General features: G+C 39.6%; 1 protein-coding gene across 3 annotated transcripts; it reads left to right on the forward strand.

Annotated features, from left to right (window-relative positions):
* Positions 1-103: 103 nt before the first annotated feature.
* LOC102782652 (guanine nucleotide-binding protein G(q) subunit alpha-like) lies at positions 104-14547 on the forward strand. 3 transcript variants are annotated; one of them, XM_006796736.3, is made up of 8 exons: positions 104-230; positions 644-797; positions 6082-6266; positions 9923-10077; positions 10396-10524; positions 11468-11597; positions 12132-12285; positions 12639-14547. In XM_006796736.3, exons 2-8 carry the CDS (start codon positions 662-664, stop codon positions 12827-12829), a joined length of 1080 nt encoding a protein of 359 aa, XP_006796799.1. In that variant the 5' UTR covers positions 104-230; positions 644-661; the 3' UTR covers positions 12830-14547. The 3 variants fall into 3 exon arrangements, with proteins under 3 accessions (XP_006796799.1, XP_006796798.1, XP_006796800.1); XM_006796735.2 differs by lacking the exon at positions 104-230 and adding an exon at positions 284-421; XM_006796737.2 differs by lacking the exons at positions 104-230; positions 644-797 and adding an exon at positions 5760-5994.
* The last annotated feature ends 6145 nt before the right edge of the window (positions 14548-20692 follow it).

The raw sequence follows: 20692 nt of genomic DNA on the forward strand, positions 1-20692 counted from the left end.
CAGCCAGTTGCTCTATCACATGCATCCGTAGTTCGCTGGTTAACACCGGAAATCTGCTCCTATAATGTAATAGTGAAAGCCCACACGGCTTCCCATCACAGCACAGCCCTCTGTCACATGGCGCGCTGTTGGGTTTCACTGTGGATAGAGTTGGGGGGGGAGACGGGATAAAGGAGTCTGCAGGCAGAGGAGGATAACGCGATAGAAGGTTGCAGGATCTTATTTACCGAGTAGGTCTTCTTAACCACTTTTTTTTTTTTTTTTTAATTGATATCATCTCTGTCATTTTGTTGCGCTTTGAAGTCAAAACTCCGCCATATTCAGTCCACCACGCCCGGAGCGTCAGCTATCACAGTCGCCGTTACAGTCTGCTCAACTTATTGCACAAAGTTAATTTCCCCTTTTACTGGAGAGGAAGAAGGTAACAGCCTCGAGAAGAGCTGCTTTACTTCCTTAAATTTGCTAAAGCTTCTGTTTCCAGCTCCGGGAGGGGGGAGGCGTAGTTGCTGGAGCTTGTAGTAAAGAGTTACTGTGGGCTTTAATCATTGTATGCTGTGACTCGAGGATACACTGAGGAAGGGAAGGGAAGCGGGGAGTGTTCGCTATATGAACAAACAGTATGTATGTATGTTTACCTTGGAAGGTGAAGTTGTAACCAGGAATGATTTTGAGCTCCGTGGGGGCATGCTGCCTCAGCCCGGAGGCCAAAGAGGCTCGGAGGATCAACGATGAGATTGAGAGGCAGCTCCGCCGGGACAAGAGGGAATCCCGACGGGAATATAAACTCCTTTTGCTGGGTAAGAGACGAATCAAACGGTCTCTGTGACACCTCTATGAGAGGTCAGAGGTGGAACAAGTTTTCAGGACTTAAGAAGCTGCATCCCGAAAAACGTTAGGTGGCCTCCTCAAGTGGGTCTTTGCATCTCGTCTGTTATATCAAATTAATTATTAAATTTGATACATCAAATGTCTTAACGATTTTAAAAAAAATCTTGCATAAATATAACAGTCTTATATGTTGAATATTTGTATTTACGGTTTTGACATATGAGGCAGCAAGTGCAGCTCTTAAATTCATGCAGTGCAGTGGAGAAAAAAAGAAAGCTGTGTCTCAGAAGACTACTTGAATAAATACAGCCTACTTAGCATCTGTCTGCTCTTTGAATCAGACCCCTCAAAACATAGATGTAAACATGATTCAGTGCACTTGAGTGTGTTATGATGCCTTTGTGGCTGAGCAGAAGCAGAATATAAACAGTGGAGTAAGAGGTGAATCCTGAATGTGGACATTAAAACCTGAAAAATATAAGATGTATATATAAAAATACATTGTAAACAGAAAACCCCCAAAGTAAAATAAAAAAACATGGAGGTGACATGAATAATTCTATATACCACACAATTTACATGTTCAAAAGGGAGTAGGATGAAGTTTACATGCACGTCATGTACTAGTGAACACTGTTCCTGTCATAGGGCGTGTGCATAGTTTGCTGTGTGAGGTGAGTTAAAGTGTAAAGACAATGCAAAATGCAGTTACAGTACGGGCAACCATGCAAAACGTACTCACAGTGGGAGTTTTAACTACTTTTAGCTACTACTGTATCTTAAATGGAAACAAAAGGGATTAACTACACAGATTTGTTGGATTGAAATATTATGTGTACCAAATGAAATGTATATACTTCATTTGTTGATAAGACATCAACATATGGCCTGACTGTAGTAGTTTATCATGGACCAAAGTCTATGTACATTAGTGGTTTGCGGTGTCATTGATCAGTGGTTGCTGTATGCGTCTCATGAGACGTATTTAAAAAAAGAACTGGTACTACAACAAAACTCATCACAGTTTAGTCTTTATTTGGCATCTTACGTAGAATAACAAGGAGAGTAGCGAGAAAAGAGAAAACAGTTGACTGTTAACAGAGCCAACTGCCTCCAGTTCTTCAGAACTGCCCATCGACAGATCTGTGCAGTGTATCTGATAACAGCATTTTTCTTCTACACAACAGTAAGCAGTCCTCTGGTATACATTGCTGGTTCAGACAGGCATGACATGACACGAAGCTCAAATACTCACTCATCCGTTTTTTTCCCTTTTACGAAATAATATGCGACTAGCCTTGGGTCAACTACTTTTGTAGCATTTTTGTGGTTAGCCACGAGCATGTTAGACTGTAGCTTCCTGACCCTAGTTTGCATTTATAATCTCTGCATAATTTGGAGACTTTATGAGGTATAAAGATGTGACAAATCTACATGTATTAGTAACATTATTACTAACAGTTATAACTGGAAGTGTGATGAGTCCTCCCTCATCAATCTCACTTTAGTTGATGGTATACATTTTTTTTTCAACTTCCTTTAGAATTGGCCCCATAAAATCCAGTATGGCATGGGCTCCACTGTGACTTGTGATGACTTCTGGTTTTGACCTAGCAAACCAACCCAGTGTGTCTCTTTGTGTTTTGGTAATTTTATACACAAAACATGAAATGAGAAAACACTGCCATCATTTAATCTGTACAGAAAAGAAATATTAGTTGCAGTCCTCATCTGTATACTACAGGGCACCGGTTACTTCATTAGTTCCTCCTTGCTCCTTTCTACTTTCAGAGCTGCTTTAATTCGTAGTGTCACAGATTCATTGAGGTGCTGGAAAAACTCAACATTTAACAGCAGAGATTTTGGTCCGTATTGACGTGTCAGCATCGCACAGCTGCTGAAGATTTGTTGGCTGCACGTCCTAAATGCAAATCCTCTGTTTCACCATATCCCAAAGGGCCGTGTTGGATTGACATCTGGTGACTGTGACGCGTCGTGTTCAGGAAACCAGAGCTTTGTGACACAGTGTGTTACTGTGCTGGAAGCAAGCATCATGAAAGGATGGACGTGGTCTGCAACAGTATGGCTTCATGTTGTGTCCACCAAATTCTGACCCTACCATCCGAATGTTGCGGCAGGAATTGAGACTCGTAAATCTAGAAAACATTTTTCTGATTTTCTGTCTAATTTTGGTAAGTTCGTGGATATGATATCCTCGGTTGCCGGTTCTTAGCTGACCGGAGCGGTTCTGGGTGTGGTCTTTGTAACAGCTCAAAGTAGTGTGGCCATTTTTCTCTGGTCTCTGACATCATCGATACATTTTTTTCCAGAGGACTGCCGCACACTGGATATTTTCTCTTGTTTGGGAAAATATCCTCTGTAAACCCTTGAGATGGCAGTGTGCGAAAATCCCAGCAGATCAACAGTTTCTGAAATACTTAGCCCGTTTGTCACCAACAACCACGCTACATTCAAAGTCACTTCAATCACCCTTCTTCCCCAGTCGGCTGCTCAGTTTAAACTTCACCATTTTTTCTTGACTATGTTCTAAATGCTGTTCCTGCAACGTGATTGGCTGATCAGATGTTTGCATAAATAAGTAGTTGAACAGGTGTACTTAATAAGGTGCCACATTTAATTTGACTATTTGGCAAAAGATGTGTCATCAGTGATTAAGTTGAAGGTCTAAAGCAGTCAAGCATGGGTAGTCATGTTGAACGTGTCACCAGCCTTTTAGCTTCAGTAGACAGCACTCTGTATTTTTGCCCACGACCAGTTTCAGTCTGAGATTAGAACAGTGCACATCGCTTTAATTACTCTCTAATAACATTTTAAAAGAAATACTGTTGCTTTCATTTGTGCACAGGGTTGTCTCACTGGTGTTATTTCTGCATTGTCAGCTACACGGGGAAATGCCGCAACTTCTAATAAATCTACCAGCCACCCATGAGATGACAAAACGTAACATTTGATGCAAGTATGTCCAAGTTTACATAAGAGGACATCAGGATAATATATTATGATCATAACTACATTTGGGGCGACCGTGGTTCAGGGGGTTGGGAAGCTCATCTTATAACTGGAAGGTTGCCGGGTCGATCCCCAGCTCTGTCTGTTCCTGGTCGTTGTGTCCTTGGGCAAGACACTTCACCTACCGCCTACTGGTGATGGCCAGAGGGGCCGAGTGGCGCGATATGGCAGCCTCGCTTCTGTCAGTCTGCACCAAGGGCAGCTGTGGCTACAACTGTAGCTTCCCTCCACCAGTGTGTGAATGAATAGTGGAATTGTAAAGCGCTTTGAGGGATTTGAAAAACGCTATATAAATGCAATCCATTATTACTATTATTATTATTAAATAAATGAAGCAATAAAATCAATCGCTCTGTATACCATCTGTTTAGTGATAACCTGACATAGTTTATTCCTCTGAGCTATAAAACCCCATCCAATGTTGCTAAACAGGAGAGTCTGCATCCGTGCTGCTGGTGAGACCTCAGGCATAGTTGCTCCTTAAGCTAAATGCTAACATCAGCATGTTTTGATGCTCACAGCTATAAAGTTCGCAGTCCATTTGGTGATGTAATGATTATTATGCTGACTGCGTTAATATGCTAACATTTACTAACTTAAGCTAAACTCAGAATACTGGGGAATGAACACCTGTTGTTAGGACCTTAAAGAAAACACTGAAAGTGTTGAAATTTTGATCTGGTATCAAAAAGTCAAGAGCTTATCAGTGTGACGCATAGTGATCCAGAAAGGAATTTCAATGTCAACAGACAGAAAGAGTGGGAGTTTTACATTTAAAACCAGCTGATCGCTTACACACCGCACGAATATATATAGAATATGTGAACGTTTTACAGAAACAATATAATTGAAATGGATGGATGTGTCAACAGGGTCAGCAGGAAAATGTAAAACAAGTTCTGATGTACCTGTATTAGTTAAATATTTCTGTCATTATTTTTTTGTGACAGATGTTTTATATATATATATATATATATATATAGTTTTTTTTGTTTTTGTTTTTGTTTTTTATAGCCTTAAAACAATCAAAAAAATATACCTTATTATTTTACATTAAGCCAAAGGTCAGTGCTTAAATTATAATTACAAGTGATGTACTTATTAATGCCTGAATATTTTTTACAATTTTTGAAATTTTCCTCTCAGAGTTATTTTATTTTTGTGATTTCTAATTCGTTTTTTTACTTTAATTCATTTTGACTTTTTGTTTTTAATCCAGTTTAGTTTCACTTACTTTCTACTGTTTCAAACGGTTTAGTTTCAGTTTAGTTTTTGTTAGTTTCAGTGTCAGATTTAGGCTTTTTAATTATTATTGTATGGAAGGCATATGTTGGAGGCACGATTTAGGAAAATTTATACCAGTATTACAATAAAAACACAGAATATTTTGAAAGCAGTTGACTCACAATCTTGTAGACATCCAGAGTCTCAATAAGCATGTCCATCAATGCCTCATCAGCCAAGCTGAAATAACACCTTTTTAACAAACTAACAGATACTATACTTTTTATAAAATCTTATTTTATATAGTTTACATTTTTGCACAAGTCTAGTTTTAATTTTCACTTTTTTTAGGTAACTAAAATGTTTTCTTCAAATCTGCTTTAATTTTCAGTTTTAGTTAACTATAATCCCCTTGATCCTATAATATGCTGGAAAAAATGAATTCTGTATAATGAATAGTTATAGTTGAGGCACTTTTAGTTTAGTGGGACTTTAATTAAAAGAATTTTCCTTATATATGTTTAAAGAAGTTTTTATTTAAGTAAATGATCTAGATGCTTCTTCTAAAAACAAGTTCTCAGACTTTAAGTTTTTTCTACCTGCTGTTGTGGTAAATAACATAATTGTGTCTCTTTGTGCTTAAATTGTAAGAAATAAAAAAAGTAAAAGTAAAATTACAGGAAGTGCTCAGGTAGCTTATTGATCGTCCATTAATTATAAAAAAAATCATTTTGTAAAAACAGAACCAAAACAAAACAAAACAAAAAATGTCTGTAATAGATTTTTTCTGTAATAAATATTTCAGATATATATTTTTTTAAATCTGATTTTCCATGTGTTCTTATTGGATCAAGAATCACTTGAGGGGATGAAAATGACCTTTGGATTTACAGAGTATCTGGATGTGATAAGGTATAGAGGGGAGGACAGGTGCATTGTATTGTTGGTATTTTGATTGGAATAAAGAATAAAACTACATTTATGTCTCCTGTTGGCTAGGAACTGGTGAAAGTGGCAAGAGCACGTTCATTAAACAGATGAGGATCATCCATGGCCGTGGATACTCTGATGAAGACAAGAGAGGCTTCAAACAGCTGGTGTACCAGAACATCTTCACAGCCATGCAGGCCATGATCCAGGCCATGAACGCACTGCAGATCCCCTACAAGTATGAGCACAACAAGGTAGGCCTGTGTCCTTTCTTCGCTGCTTTGCTCAGACAAATTGAGAAAGCGGTTTTTATCAGACACAGTCCCACAGAAGCATGCGGAAGGTTTACTGACAGAGCCTGCAGTGTGTATTACTGTGTATTTAGGGTGAAGCACTTCTGGTAATTTGCAACAGTGTTTAGTTTTGCAATCCTGCTGCCAGAGAGTTTTGTCTACTTACGGAGTGAGCTGTCGTTTTGAAGTATACAGAGTGTCACACTGCAAGCATGTAAAAACTGGTAGTCCTGAGCCAAAAACAAGTAAGAGATCAGGAATTCCCCATTATTCATACAGGAATCTGTTCCTGTCTTACAAACACCAGGTGCGTATTAATCACAAAAACTTGCTAGCTCACACACAGAGACTACATTAGGTAAAGCTCCAGGTCAGGATGCAATCCAGGAGAGCCTATGTCAGTGATCATCTGAGTCAGCATGTGCGTTATATTTTTTCTTTCCTGTAGTGTTGGTGGTGTTCTGTAAAAGCTCACAGGATGGCACTGTTTGTATGCAGTCGGTTTGCATAAATCAGCAGTGAAACACAGAGAGACCGTAGGTCAGTGAGGTCAAGACATCAGTCGCTGTGTCTGAAATAAGTGCGTTTATTCATCAAATCAACTACACTGTTCACAAACTATGCTGATCACAAAAAAGTGCATTAGACTCCTGTCCGGAAATCAAATTTATCGCTCATTATTGAATAAACTATTGACTGTCTGTTTGAATAATTTAGCGAGCGGTGATATCAGGCACTCAGTATATCAGTTCACTAAACCTCTTCCCTGAATGGTGAAATCGTAGCTTAGAATCTACAGTAATGCACAGAAGGCCCATCCAAAGATTTGAGTCCTCGTATAACCTCTCTGAAACAAAAAGAAAACAAACCAAAAGAACAATGGAACGAGTTGGATTAAATTTATATGCTCACATAAAAGCCTGCTGGGGTAACTAGCTTTTTGCTTGCTTTTACCTGAAGGAGAACATCTTAACTTAGTGAAGCTTGCTCCTACTGTTTGGTTCACTAAACACACAGGTTAGAATTTTATTCTGAGAGCATTTTCTCATATAAAGTCAAAAGTGATAGTTTTAGCTGACTTTTTATGTAAGAGGTTTACACAAAAAGTCACACCTCCTTGTGATTACTGGGGTCACTAGCACGGTGTAATGCTTGCTTGTGGCTGTTATGGATGACACTGACCTGTCTGCAAACACTTGCTAATTAAACACTGAACTGTAGCGAAACTTGAAAAAGTGAGACACAAACCACAAAGATGTTTTGCTGGCAACCAGTAAGGTGGACACAAGGCAGTTGCCAACCTCTCTCTAGACTCATGTGACTGCCTTAACGATACTGTCATAACTGCGGCTAGCTAGCTCTATACCGGAACATACTGTAAGAAGAATACTCAGTGGTATTTCTATGATTATGTTTTTGAGTCTTAAATAAGAAATCTGCCTCTGAGTAGCTCTATAAAAAATGAAGTAGATACTGGAAGTGACGTGATTATTTGAGGCGGGCACATAAAACAGTGGCAGCTGTTGAGTGATGGAGGTGAGTAAGTTACATTGTATTAGTGGTGTGGAATTAAAAGCAGGAACAATCTTTAGTAAAATGCTAAGATTTTTTGATTTCTGTCAGGTGGTCAGTGACTGCAGGGGGAAGAAAATGTAAAAAAGAAAAAGAAAAACATGACCATCAAAGAGAAGAATGGGAGTATACTTTGAAGCAGGAGCATTTTAGTTAGCATGAAAAAACAAAAACAAAAAATCAAACAAAGTGGAAAATCCCTTCCAAAGACTTCTGCATTATGAAAAATATATGACTCAACAAACAGATATATGTTCTTGAGTGTTACCTTATTGGAGCGTTGCAGTGTAATCAGCCGGTTCGATTCATATATTTCATAACACTGGAATTTCATTAATGATGGGTTTTGATTCTCATGTTTACTAGTGTAGGAAAAAAATGACCGATCATCAAACACTGCTGCCCGTAAGCAAAAATGTCTGAAAGAGCACCTTGTATAGTAAGGCTTCAAGGCAAATTTCAAGAGACGCAGTCACTGAGGGTAAACTAAACAGGATATACAATTTAACCCATCAGTTATCATTAGTACTCCAGGTTGAGGATAAGCGTGTTATAGCTAAATGGGTGCATGTGAATTCCCAGTGGAGGGATGGAGTGTATGCAGTGTGGGAAATGTTCATGTGTAATCTGAAACAAATTAGGACGGTAAGAGCAATTAGAGATTAAGAATTCTGAGAAGACATGAGTCATTCAATTTCAAACCCAGGAATCAGGATGATATAAATGCATTTGGTTTTCTATGAAAAATACATTTTTAAAAAACTAGATAAACAAAGTCTGAATAGTTCGACAAAAGTGCTAAGTTTGAATGATGACATGACTTTAGTTTTAGTAACACAGCTGGTAGTCCCACATTATGTTTTGCACCATTTAGCTTGTTGTATAATTAATTTAAGTCTGTATTTAGCCAGTTATAAATGAAATGGAAGCTACAACTAACTTAGCATTAGCATCAGTGTAGCCGGGCTATGTGATCCTGAAGCCAGCTCTCATTAGCCGATTGCTGAACTGCTGCCCTTCTGTGCTTCCTGTTGGAAAAATCTGATATGGGGGCATGCAAATGCTTTAGCCTTCCCGCGGCTAGTACTGCCTCTGCAAGCTGCTTTGCAACCCATATCTACCCCAGCTCCTTTCATGTTGTGTCTGATTTCTTCAGTGTCATTTCCGTTTTTCACTGATGGCTGCCGTATAACATACTGGTACCGCTTCTCTCCCACAACAATGCCATGCAAACCAATGCACTAAATTCCTGCAGATGGGGTTAACACGCTTGACTGCTAGGTTGAGAATCACGATTTATAAACAACAGCTGTTGATAACATACTCAAGAAAAACCACTACACAGATACCTTTAAATCAGATTTATTGTTTTATGTTTGGAAGCTCAGAGATTACTTATTGGTTTTTAAAGACCCCCTGTGACAGTAGTTTAAACAGGGCCTAATTTCATCATGTCTGTTGGAGACTATCAAAATGTTCTCTTTTACAGTGGGGGAAATAAATATTTGATTGCCTGCTGAATTTGAAAGTTTGCTCACATCACCAGGCATGTACACACCTCAGGGGGGAGTTTGGCCCGCTCCTCTTTGCCGAAACTCTCGAAATCCGTTAGGTTTCTTATTTTTATTCTTGGCTCTTTGATACTGCCCAAAGTGGTAAAATGGAGGGAACTGATTCTCTGGAAAGTTGTGCTTCATACACATAAGGAGTTCAAAAAGGAATTATCATAAAAAATATAAACTTTTCGTTTCTTTCGAACAATTATTTCCCCTACTGTATCAAAATGATGTGCTTATATGTTGAACAGTTAGTTTCAGTAAATGATTGTTAGTATGAATCAGAATCTTAATTCCATCTTGTTTGGTATTTGTTATCTTGGTAAACCGGATGACATCACTCCTTCCTTCCAGCACTCGGACTGATTCGTCACCTATAATGCTGCGGTGACAGTTGCGCAAGAGATGCTTCCTATAAATAACACAATATTAAAGTAATTATTCTTTCCGAAGTTGTCGCTAATATTAATGTGTTATTGTGATACTCAGGCCAACGCCACAACTGTCAATAAGGCTGATGTGGAAAAGGTGGTAACATTAACCAACCCATACATTGATGCCTTGAAGAGCTTGTGGAGCGATCCGGGAATTCAGGAATGTTACAATCGGAAGCGGGAATACCAGCTCTCAGACTCAGCCAAATAGTGAGTGTAAACAGAAGAATAACTCCTCAGACACTGTCTAATAATTTCCTGTGTTTCATCTGCCAGCCGTCTTTTTAATGCACCAAGGACACAGAGGCTTAGTAGTTTTTCCATTTAAGGTTGTTAAAAAGAAACGCATTTAAATTCTAAATAATTCATTACAGCTACGTGGCTGAAACAGATACAGCCATGACTTAAATAATTCAAAATAAATGTCTTCCTTCTCTCCCTCTCTGTTCTGCTTCTTCATCAGTCTTTCTGTCAGCGGCTTTTATTTTCATTTCTTAACGCTGCATTATCCTCCTCCTGTGCTATTAGCTATCTGGATGACTTGGATCGAATCTCCGATACTGGGTATCTGCCAACTCAGCAAGATGTGCTGAGGGTGAGGGTGCCCACAACCGGTATCATAGAGTACCCTTTTGACCTGGAGGGCGTGGTGTTCAGGTCAGTGTTTTGGTTTTTTTTTCTTTTGATGGTGTCCCCCACAAATACTATTAAAATAATGCAACATTCCTTAAAAGTAGATAACATAATTCGAGGTATTACAGGGATCGATACATCTTCATACAATCTTCTACCCTTCTACCTCCCGAGTACAATGTCTATTGTGTGTATACATCATTATGGTGCATTCACTGCTAGCAAATGGCCATCCTGCTTTTTTTTCTTTTTACTTGTAACCTCTCTGGTAACCAGATACCTGCAAAAACAACGACATTGTCCCTGATGATACCTAGTGTTATCAGGTAACATAAGCACATAAGCAACACTTTCACCCGTTCGCCCTTGGACTGCAGTTATCATTGCGTCCCTAAATATAATTTGTTCATCAAGTCTGCCATCCTGGGCGGCTACGTAGAGCAAGAGCAGACAGATCACACAGAGCAGTTCTGCATGAAGTGTGTTAAATTGATTTCATAGTTATATAGCAAACAAAATGTTTGTTAATTAGAAAACTAAATATCATTTTAACGCTAAAAATAGTGACGTTTAACTGTGCCGATAATTAGTCAAACTTTGTGAGAAGGCCCGACCAACTTTAAAATGATCTCTCAAAGCCACCTACTGTGTGTTAGGTAACTGGACACTGAGATGTTAATTTTCAGGAAGCCCATTAAAATGTAACGCACATTAGAGTTCACATTAGAATTAGATAGAAACTGTTTGAACTCACCAATTTTAGACTATGTCGCTGTGACAGCTGGCCACTGATTATATTAGCTGTTGGTTGACTGGTTCCCCCAGTTTGACTGGTTTTACCTCTTTAATATAACAGTTCATGTACTTTACATTGCTGTCTCCGGTCCGGTTATCATTTTTAAGAAACATCATTTGTATCATTTATGTTACCTTAATATTTTTCACCGGTTTAAACCTGTGACTGTAGGATGGTGGATGTGGGTGGACAGCGTTCAGAGAGGAGGAAATGGATCCACTGTTTTGAAAATGTCACTTCCATCATGTTCCTGGTGGCACTTAGTGAGTACGATCAGGTCCTCGCTGAGTCTTCCAATGAGGTAAAAATCAGACTTAAAAATAATAATCTAATATATATATATATGTGTGTATGTTTCTTACATGGGAAAAGACAGTAGCTTACTTTGGGATAAAAAAAAAAAACCCAACTCACTGGATAGGACACAAAGGGACTTTGTTTCCTTTGTCTAAGGCCAAACCTGTTAGGTGGAAATGATGACCTAGATTTCTGCAAAGTCCAGCTCCTCTCTCTCTCTCTCTCTCTCTCTCTTTGTCTGTCTGTTCCTCTCTCTCTCTCACTTTCTGGCCACATTGATTAACCTCATCTCAGCTCTCCTTTGTGGCAGTGCTCATAGTTCAACTGCAGGGGGAGCTCTAAAGTCACTTTAGCCCAACAAAGGGCACCTTCTAGTGAGGCCTGTTCACTTGATGAGATTACAGCCAATTGAATTTGCTCACACAGGCAATCACTGGTGAAGTACTGCTGTTCTTCAGCAGTGATTCACGTCTGTTGTGTTTGCTCCCTTTCATTCTTTATTTATTTATATGTTTGGGTTTTTTTTGTTTTTTTACAGAACCGAATGGAAGAAAGCATGGCCTTGTTCAAGACAATCATAAGCTACAAGTGGTTCGAAGAATCCTCGATCATCTTGTTCCTCAACAAGATAGATTTACTCGAGGAAAAAATCATGTATTCACATTTGGTTGACTACTTCCCTGAGTACGACGGTAAGGGGAACTAGCGCACTCGCTGCAAAGAACATTTGAATAGAACATGATAATATGAGCATCTTGGTCCCTTCATTTTTGCTGATTCACTGTGTCAAATAGCACAGTCTTTCTCTTACAATCACCAACAACACACTCACTCCTTTTTACAGTTCGCTGGCATTAGCTACTAAATGCTACTGGTTATACCAGACCAAACACGAGTGTACCAGTTTGTTTTCCGCTGATAAAAATGATATGCTTTGCCTGTGAATTCAGATTTCTATTTCTTCATGGAAATGCATGAATCTAACTTACAATTTTTCACTTTTACACAACTACTAAAATATTCCTGTGCTGTTTTCTTCTGCTAGGTCCTCCACAGGACGTCGACGCGGGAAAAACATTCATATTAGACATGTTTGTCAGTCTTAACCCAGATGAGAAAAAAATCATCTACTCCCATTTCACGTGCGCCACAGACACAGACAACGTCCGGTTTGTCTTCTGCGTGGTGAAGGACCACATCTTGCAGGGCCACCTGGATGCCTACAACTTGGTCTAAAAGTGTGGCGGTCTTGTTCTTCTTCTTTTTGCTGTAATTCAATCGGCTTTGTACACCTGGCAGCCGGGAGAGCTCCTCTGTGGTTCTGTTTGCTTCACGCTGCTGTTGAACTCTTAAATCCAAAAACAGGAAACGGAGAAGTAACGCGGCTTGTCGTCAAATGGCTCCACTACTTATGTATTTCAGATTTTCTAGTTACACTCTTTAAAGTGGATGTCTCCAGCTATTATGAAGTGTGACGTGACAATTAAAGCGCTGCCTTAGCGAGGAGCCTATTATAGTATGCATTGAATTTTATGGAGTGCTTTGTGTAGCAGTGTAAAATATTTCAGTGTCCTCAAGAGACTCAGAGGACTTGTAATGTACTGAGTCTCTGCTTCAGGAAATCTGTGGAAGTGAATGCAGACTAACTGCAATGCAGCACCTCACATCACTAATCCAAGTTTGTCATGGTTTGTTTTTCAAGCTAAAAAGTGTTCGAAGCATCTGAATGCTTAGGTTGTGCCTTGACTTAAAGGGAACTAGTCGTAATCAACACTAATGACACACTGACCTTATTACCACTGTTACTTGCACATTGTATATTTTGTAGCGGTGGTTGTGTTTTACTTGCTCCAGTTTTCAAATTTCAATTCACTCGATGCGCCTCACGTTTGTACGGTGTCCCAGAGAGGTCAAACGCTGCAACTTCAGAACTGCGCTGTGACTTAAAAACACCAACAAACCGAAAATTTCTCCAAATGCACACAAAACACATTGGAAATGAAAAAACAAAGCAAAACACAGAAGCCGAATAAAACACAGTCGAAGTTAAATCAGAGCAAAAAACCAGGTGTTTTTGGGGGAGGCGTTTATTCAAAGGACCAGCTGCGAAACATTGTACTGAGACACGCTTAAAAGGAGCACACGACTCATCCATGTTGTGAGGGAGAAAAACATGCAGTGTTTTCACATGATTCATGTAATACTGCAGATAGATGTTTGCTATTAGCCATTTAGCACTAGATTGTTGCCACTTCTTCAGGTGTTTGGTCACATACCTCACCAATAACCTTTGGGGTTTTTTTTAGTGTTTGTGTGTGTTTTTCTACTACTGTTGTGTTTTATTCAAGTTCTGTTGTCCTTTGTGTGCTTTTTCAACATTTTTCTATTTGCTGGTATTTCTTTAGTTTGCAGTTCCTTTGACCTCTCAGGGCCACCGTACATTGTCTGCATTGACCCTTTTAAGCCACTTATTTTGAGCACGCATTACTTTTTGTTTTTTGTTTTCTAATTCTAAACATTTCAAAGCGATATTCACATTTATTTCTTGTGTCAGTTGTACGCTTGAATAGAACGTTTCTTCAGTTCAAAGACTGTTTGATTGGATTTTTAAGTATATTTCTTGCTTTGCTCAAAAGGCTTTACAACTTCCCCTTTTATTTATCTAAAGGCATAGTGTACATATTGCATGGTTGGGTAATCTCCCACTGTGGTTATTTTTCTGTCTTTTTACTCACATCACGGTCAGTGTTGAAACTGCTAAAGGGAGAACTTTTAAATGTTAAATCATCTCTGACGCTTTAGAGATGGTCTATTCGCAGGCATGAAGAAAAAGCTCACGAGAGTGTATCCGTAGCACTATTGTTCACAGAACCCTCTTCACAGGCTAATGTGTACCATTTTATTTATTGGTATATTTCACTATGACTGTAATATGTGAATGCAGTCTTTTTAAATGCGATTGGATAAATAAACAATCTGTTCATTTTAGGTTTTCAGTCTTTGTCTGTGTTTGCAAATCAGCTCCGGCACACTGATGGTTTGCCATTCAAGTGTTTGTCTTCTTGGCTGCTTGAAGAGCTCATCTGGAGCAGTCTAAGTCCTAAAATCCTCCTCTGTGATACATCCATCTGGCTGGAGCCTACAGCATTAGGTCCATATTTTTAGTCTTGTATGCAGGGATATAGAGTGTGGCAAAGAACCATTATTTTTGGAGGACACTCAAAGTAATGTGGCAGTTGTATGTGACACAAGGATAGATTAAAAGTGGAGGTGGCTGCTGGGCACCAAATCCTTAGTGGTCTGTTCTACATGCAGTCAATTCAACCCCACATCGAACATGAATTAAAAACCGTTATCCTACATTTCACCTAAAACATCATCCAGTCAAAATAATGAGCCCAAGGACTGTAGCTAAGGGAAGATTTGAAAGATTTCCCAGTAAAAATCTCCACATTTAAAAATGTGAATGATTCACAGCTGATTTCCACTAATTTTACTTTTTTGTTTACCTGTTTTAACATTAATAATAAATAAGTCACAGCATCATTAAGCCAATCATGGCTGCGTGACCTTAATAAAAGACACACATGTAGAGTTAGGTGTCCATTGTATATTATGCTGAGGTAGAAATTGACAGTTGTATTTATTTATAAATTATCACCAGGCAAAATTTCAACCACCACTTTAGATTTGAAAGCAAACAGTGAAGATGTGACTGGGGTGCAGACTTCTAGCTATATTTAAGGGGCTTGATATCATCTGTTTAGGAATTAAAGCCATTTTTACCCTGTTTCCCCATTTTCAGGGGGTTAAAAGGATTTAGCCAATTGGCTGATAGTATATTTAATAATATAGAGCTTTTCTACTCTAGATGAGCATTCAAAGCACTTTATACATGTCATTCATCCATTCATGCAAGTAAGTGCTTTCTATCTAACATTAATATGCCGAAGGATACTTTGGCGTGCAGACAAGAGCAGCCAGGCCTCATACCAGCAACTGATTACTCCCTGAGCCACAGTCACAATAATATATTTATTCAAATATAATATTATTGTATAATGAGATAACATATACAGCTTCATAATCGTGGAGGCCTGTTCTCTTGCTATCTCATGACAAATTAAGCAGATGAAATATCAAGAGCTGATTTCCTTTGTTGGGCGTGCAATACGGGATTCAGAGAGATGTGAAAAGATTTGTTAGGGTGGAAGTAAAAAAAAAACAAAAACCTGACAATATGGCAAAGTCTATGGCCAAATCCACAATCAACTACATAAAATGAAGGAAAGCACTGGCTCAGCAACACCAAAAAGTTGGAAGATGATGGAACTGAAGCACATAATGACAGCATTATTTCCATAGTTAAGGGAAAAAAAAGATGAGTGGATGACGGGGTGGGTGCAGTTTTCTCTGTGGTGGGGTCGGGTGGGCAGTCCCGGGTTCTGTTGGGCCAGGCGGCGCTGCTGTACTGGCCCCGGTTCGGATGGGCCTGGGCCCCTTTCCCTGGTGGGTTGCAGAGTGTGGGGGTGCCTACTGGGGTCAGCAGGGGAGCTGGCCCCAGGGAGGGCTCACTTGCCCCTCCCTTCCTTCCCTCCCCATCTCCAGCTGCCTCTCTCTTCCCGCTCTACCACAATCACCCACACATGCAGGACCTTGGGGTAAAGGTGTGTCACCAGGGTGCAGGGGAGGCGTGCACATTCCCCCTCCAGGGGCAAGAGTACCTAGACCCAGGGCTTAGACAACGCTTGGGGAGTGTGATTGTGTGTACAGTGTCTCTCTATGTCTGTCTCCACGTTGGGTGAGTGTTAAGTAATTGCATATGAGAGCATGAGGGTGGGAATGGGTGTTTGTATCTGTGTGTGCCTGTATGTCTGTGTCTATATGTCAGGTTGGGTAGCAGACGTCACCTCTCTGGGGACATCTCAGGCCCTCCAAGATATGGAGGCCTATCTCCCCCCACCACTTCCCCTGCCAGTGCCAGACGCCCTCAGACATCGGTGCGTTGGTGGTTCTTTGTGTCCGGGGGTGGGCGTCCGGGTACACACCGGCTCACTCCTTGGTGGCTGCTTGTCGGGGCCTGGAGCCTGGGGCTTGCTCGGGCCACTTCGGGGGTGGGGTGCCCTCGGCCTCTCGGCCTGGGGCTCGGTCACTCTGGCACAGCTGGCTGCTGGCGGAGCTCCCGGGCACGTCACTGCAACCCCCCCTGGCTTCTGCTCCGTGGCTGCTGAGTGACCCCTCATCTGGGACTCTCCTCAGCTCTTTCTGGGTTAGTGGCACAGCTGCCCCTCTGTTGGTCTTCCTTGGTCTCTTGTGTTCTGGGGGCCTCTGTATGTCTGGAGTCTTGATCTCCTCCATACCTGCTTCATGCCCTGGAGGACGGGGCTGTGGCTCCCCACACCCTCTAGCAGATCATTACATGAAGGAACCTTTTAAATACAAGCGCGCTCATGCTCACAGGTGTACACACGGGTGCTCACACACACAAACTACACCCTTTTTGGCTGCTACCTCAAAGCACACTGTGCGCTGTCGATCTTACACAGCAAATTCAAAAGTGTTAAATGTTTTGGTGTTAGTAGTCTTAGAGTTAATTTTACTCTAAGTAGAGTCACATTCTTTTAATGTAACTCTAAGGTGTAAAATGATAGTACTTAAAATCCAGTGTTAAAAATGAGTGTTTCTATTTCAAATCTGGAGGTGTTACAATGGAAACATTAACTCTTGACCTCTTAACTCTGAACTCCTACAGGGGCTATGACACTAATAGAGTAAATTCACAGACTCCGCCCCCAGCACGGCTCCAATCGAAGCTGAAGTGAAGCCGTTTCAAAACATTTTGCTCTACATATTTGAGTTGTTTGCCATGCTTGGTAAGTCATGTTTTCAAAGATTGTTTCAATTATTGTTATTAGCTTTTACTTCTGTGGCTCTTTGGAGTTGAGACAAAGCTGTGTGAAAGGCATTAGCCATGTTGCTCGCTGATAGCATAATATTCTGTTTTAGCTAGCTGAAAGGTATTGTTTGTGGGCAAATACCACAGCCTTGAAAAAAAGCTTGCATGTGAATTTTCAGTCAAATTTCTTGGTCAAATACACTTAAAACAATGTCTAGAATGTGAAATGTTGATATAATGGTGCTACTTGAAGCCTGAAAACGATCTCCCATAAAAACGAGCAAACAGCAGTAGCAGATGTCCCAAGTCCCGACTGAGTTCTACGTTAGCATTTAGATTCCTCCAGAGTTTTGTGCACACGGTTTTGGGTAAAAATGAAAAAGGTTGAGGTTTTACATTTAGTTCAGTATTACCTGTTGTCTGTGTCCTTGTCTTTTGGGAAAATACTTTACACAAGTAATGGCTCAAAAAGGATTCCTTTTTTTTTTTTTTTTTTCTGTGCTGCAATTGATTTGTGCCATTAATTAGTGTCAACTAATTTTTATTCAATCTCCACATAGGATATGCTTGTGAAGATGGAATATGGGGGAGAGCAGAAGTGCGTTGAAGTTCCACAAAGTGATGAATGAAGGACATGCATATTGTATTTTGTATTTATTGAAATAAGTGATGAGAATGCTCTTATTTGCATTTACCAGCTCACCTATGTCAGACCTTTTGATAAACAAAATTCTAATGAAAGTGAGAACATGTACACTGTTACATCTTTCAGAAAATGTTTTGAAATTGTGGTGCACAGTTCAGAATAAATGTTTTTCAAAAACCATTGCGTCTTTTTAGTAAATGTTTATTTCCAAAAGAAATTTCTAGAAGTTCAGAACAGTAAAATTCCCGCTTTTTAGAATTAATTAGAAGATAACTCTTACGTAGCTAAACTAAAATACTCTTTGAGAGTTAATATATAAACTCTTAACACCAAGTGCCAAATTATCAACTCCAGAGAGATTTGGTGTTTAACACTAAATCAGAGTTAACGTACCAACTCTCCAAAGAGTCAAATTAACACTCTCTGGTGTGGACCCATATAGACACTTTAAAAGTGTTGAAATCAAATCTGACAGTGTTAATTTGGACATGCTGGATTTGCTGTGTACGTGCTGCACAATAATGTTTAATATTTGGTATTTACTGTTACATTCCCATAGATCATTGTGATGTTGTTTATTATATTGCTCTTTTTCTTCTGCTTGTTTTCTTTTTTCTTTCTCAACAGGTGATCCAGGTGATTGATATATGTATTTTTTGTCTGCTTATTTTGTTGGTTTTTGTTTTTTGCCCTTTATCCCCATCCCTCTTCCCCGCTGTTTTCTTTCCCTCTTTCTTTCTCCCTTTTCTTTTCCCCAGTCAAATCTATCCCGTATTTAGCAAGTGAAAATAAAATAAACAATAAAAGGTGAATCAAATAGACCAATACGGCAAAGCTGGGATGGTCCATTTGGTAAAGTAAATCCGTTGGGCATCTTTCTTCGCCTTCAGACAATAATTCTGATGGCAAAAGAGCCGAACGGGACAGGCAAAAAAAAAAAAAAAAAAAAAAAAAACCTTCATAATTTCTAGCCAAAGTAAGAGAACTCACAAGGAGGTAGGTGTATCGTTGGTAAATAGACTGGTACTTACATAGCACCCTTCCACTCAAGTTGAGCACTGAGTGCACTTTTTACTGTAAATCTCATTCACCTAGTTATTTATACAGTGCTTTTATCTATGCCTGAGCACTTTGTCTAACATTTGAAAACTCACTAACACTCTGTATGCAACTCGGGGTTCAGTATCTTGCCAAGCATACTTCAACATACAGACTAGAGAAGCCAGGGATTCAGTCACTGAACTTCCAGTTCATAGGTCAGCCCTGTTGTCAGCAGCCGAAAGATGCCTTCATGAATGCAAACGAACAGGGTTTATGAGACGGTGCAGATTACCCTTTTACACTGAGTAAAAGGAAAAGCCAGATTAGACTTTGGCAATATCAGTGACACGTAGCATCACCTTTCGTTAGGCTTAAAGTAGATGACTAATTTTATGAATCATTACAGCACCAAGATACAAGTTCATTTATCTATTTATTTCAGGCCAGATAGAGAAATAAAGAGAAGGCCACTGTAGAAAGGCACTACTTTAGTGTATCCTCCAATAATGCTGAGCTCAGATTAATGGGAAGCATTTTGACCGGTTCTTCTTGGCTCATGCTCCGCAATAAGTTTCATGAAATTCTGCCTTTTGTAAATTAATCAAATTGCGTTAAGCCTCAACATGAAGCTCTAGTTCTCAGAAATAAACTAGTCATTAATAATAGTTTCATTATTTATCATGTTGAATAAAGTAATGCCAATACCCAAACTTTAAATATTCTGTTATGAAATAAAATCACTCACTCCAAATATCCTACAACCATGTGTTGTGGATAGTCCCTGCAGAGGCTAAGCCTGCACTTTCAGCCACTGAGGTGTTGGTTGACGGGGGTGATGCGATGCCACTGCTATGAAGGAAATCTGTTACAGTCCTATAACTCCAGCCGTACTTATCTTGTCCATTTAACATATTTATTCTTCTTCCTTCAGTTGTATTTATTATTCCACAGTTCTCTTTATCCAACCGGTCACAAATTGATTGCGCCTCCCGAACAACAACACCTGGTGCTGATTACGTGTGTCTACCTTCACATTCACATAAACACATCATACCCTAAAGCACTAAAGGTGACCCCTAGCGGCACACATAAGGTAACAACTCAAAAAATGGCTCCTACAGTCTTTTTTTCACATCGCAGTCATGTTTTAGGAGGAAAGCCAAAGAAAAAAAAAAGAAAAAAAAAGATAAAAGGTCTGATTGTCTGATTCCACTTTGGGAAAGTCCTGCTATTGTATGTGCAGGTTCACTGCCATGTGTTTACTCATTGTCTTAAGCAGACCTGTGCTTTTCTTAGTGTCATCCATGGAAAAAACACAGTAACCAAGTTTGGTGATCTTATTGAAAGCACAGCATGAATCAGCCTCGACACAGTTACACCTACAGTATCATATTTGATACATAGAGTATTTGGGGAGTTTTTTGAGACTTCATCATCATTTCATCAAAAATGCACAATATATTTATAAGCTATTAAAAAATAGAAATAATCCTTTATAGATATGAACTGTTTTTTT

The sequence above is a fragment of the Neolamprologus brichardi genome, chromosome 7 (genome assembly GCF_056152115.1).
Source record: "Neolamprologus brichardi isolate AB-2024 chromosome 7, ASM5615211v1, whole genome shotgun sequence".
NCBI lineage: Eukaryota > Metazoa > Chordata > Actinopteri > Cichliformes > Cichlidae > Neolamprologus > Neolamprologus brichardi.

What these genes read in the sequence shown, in the direction of transcription:
- LOC102782652 (XM_006796736.3), top strand. Translation starts at nt 662, where the DNA reads ATGATTTTGAGCTCCGTGGGGGCATGCTGCCTCAGCCCGGAGGCCAAA. An exon ending in CTCTCAGACTCAGCCAAATA is followed by an intron (nt 10,078 to 10,395) that starts GTGAGTGTAAAC and finishes CTGTGCTATTAG; the next exon opens with CTATCTGGATGACTTGGATC. An exon ending in TCGCTGAGTCTTCCAATGAG is followed by an intron (nt 11,598 to 12,131) that starts GTAAAAATCAGA and finishes GTTTTTTTACAG; the next exon opens with AACCGAATGGAAGAAAGCAT.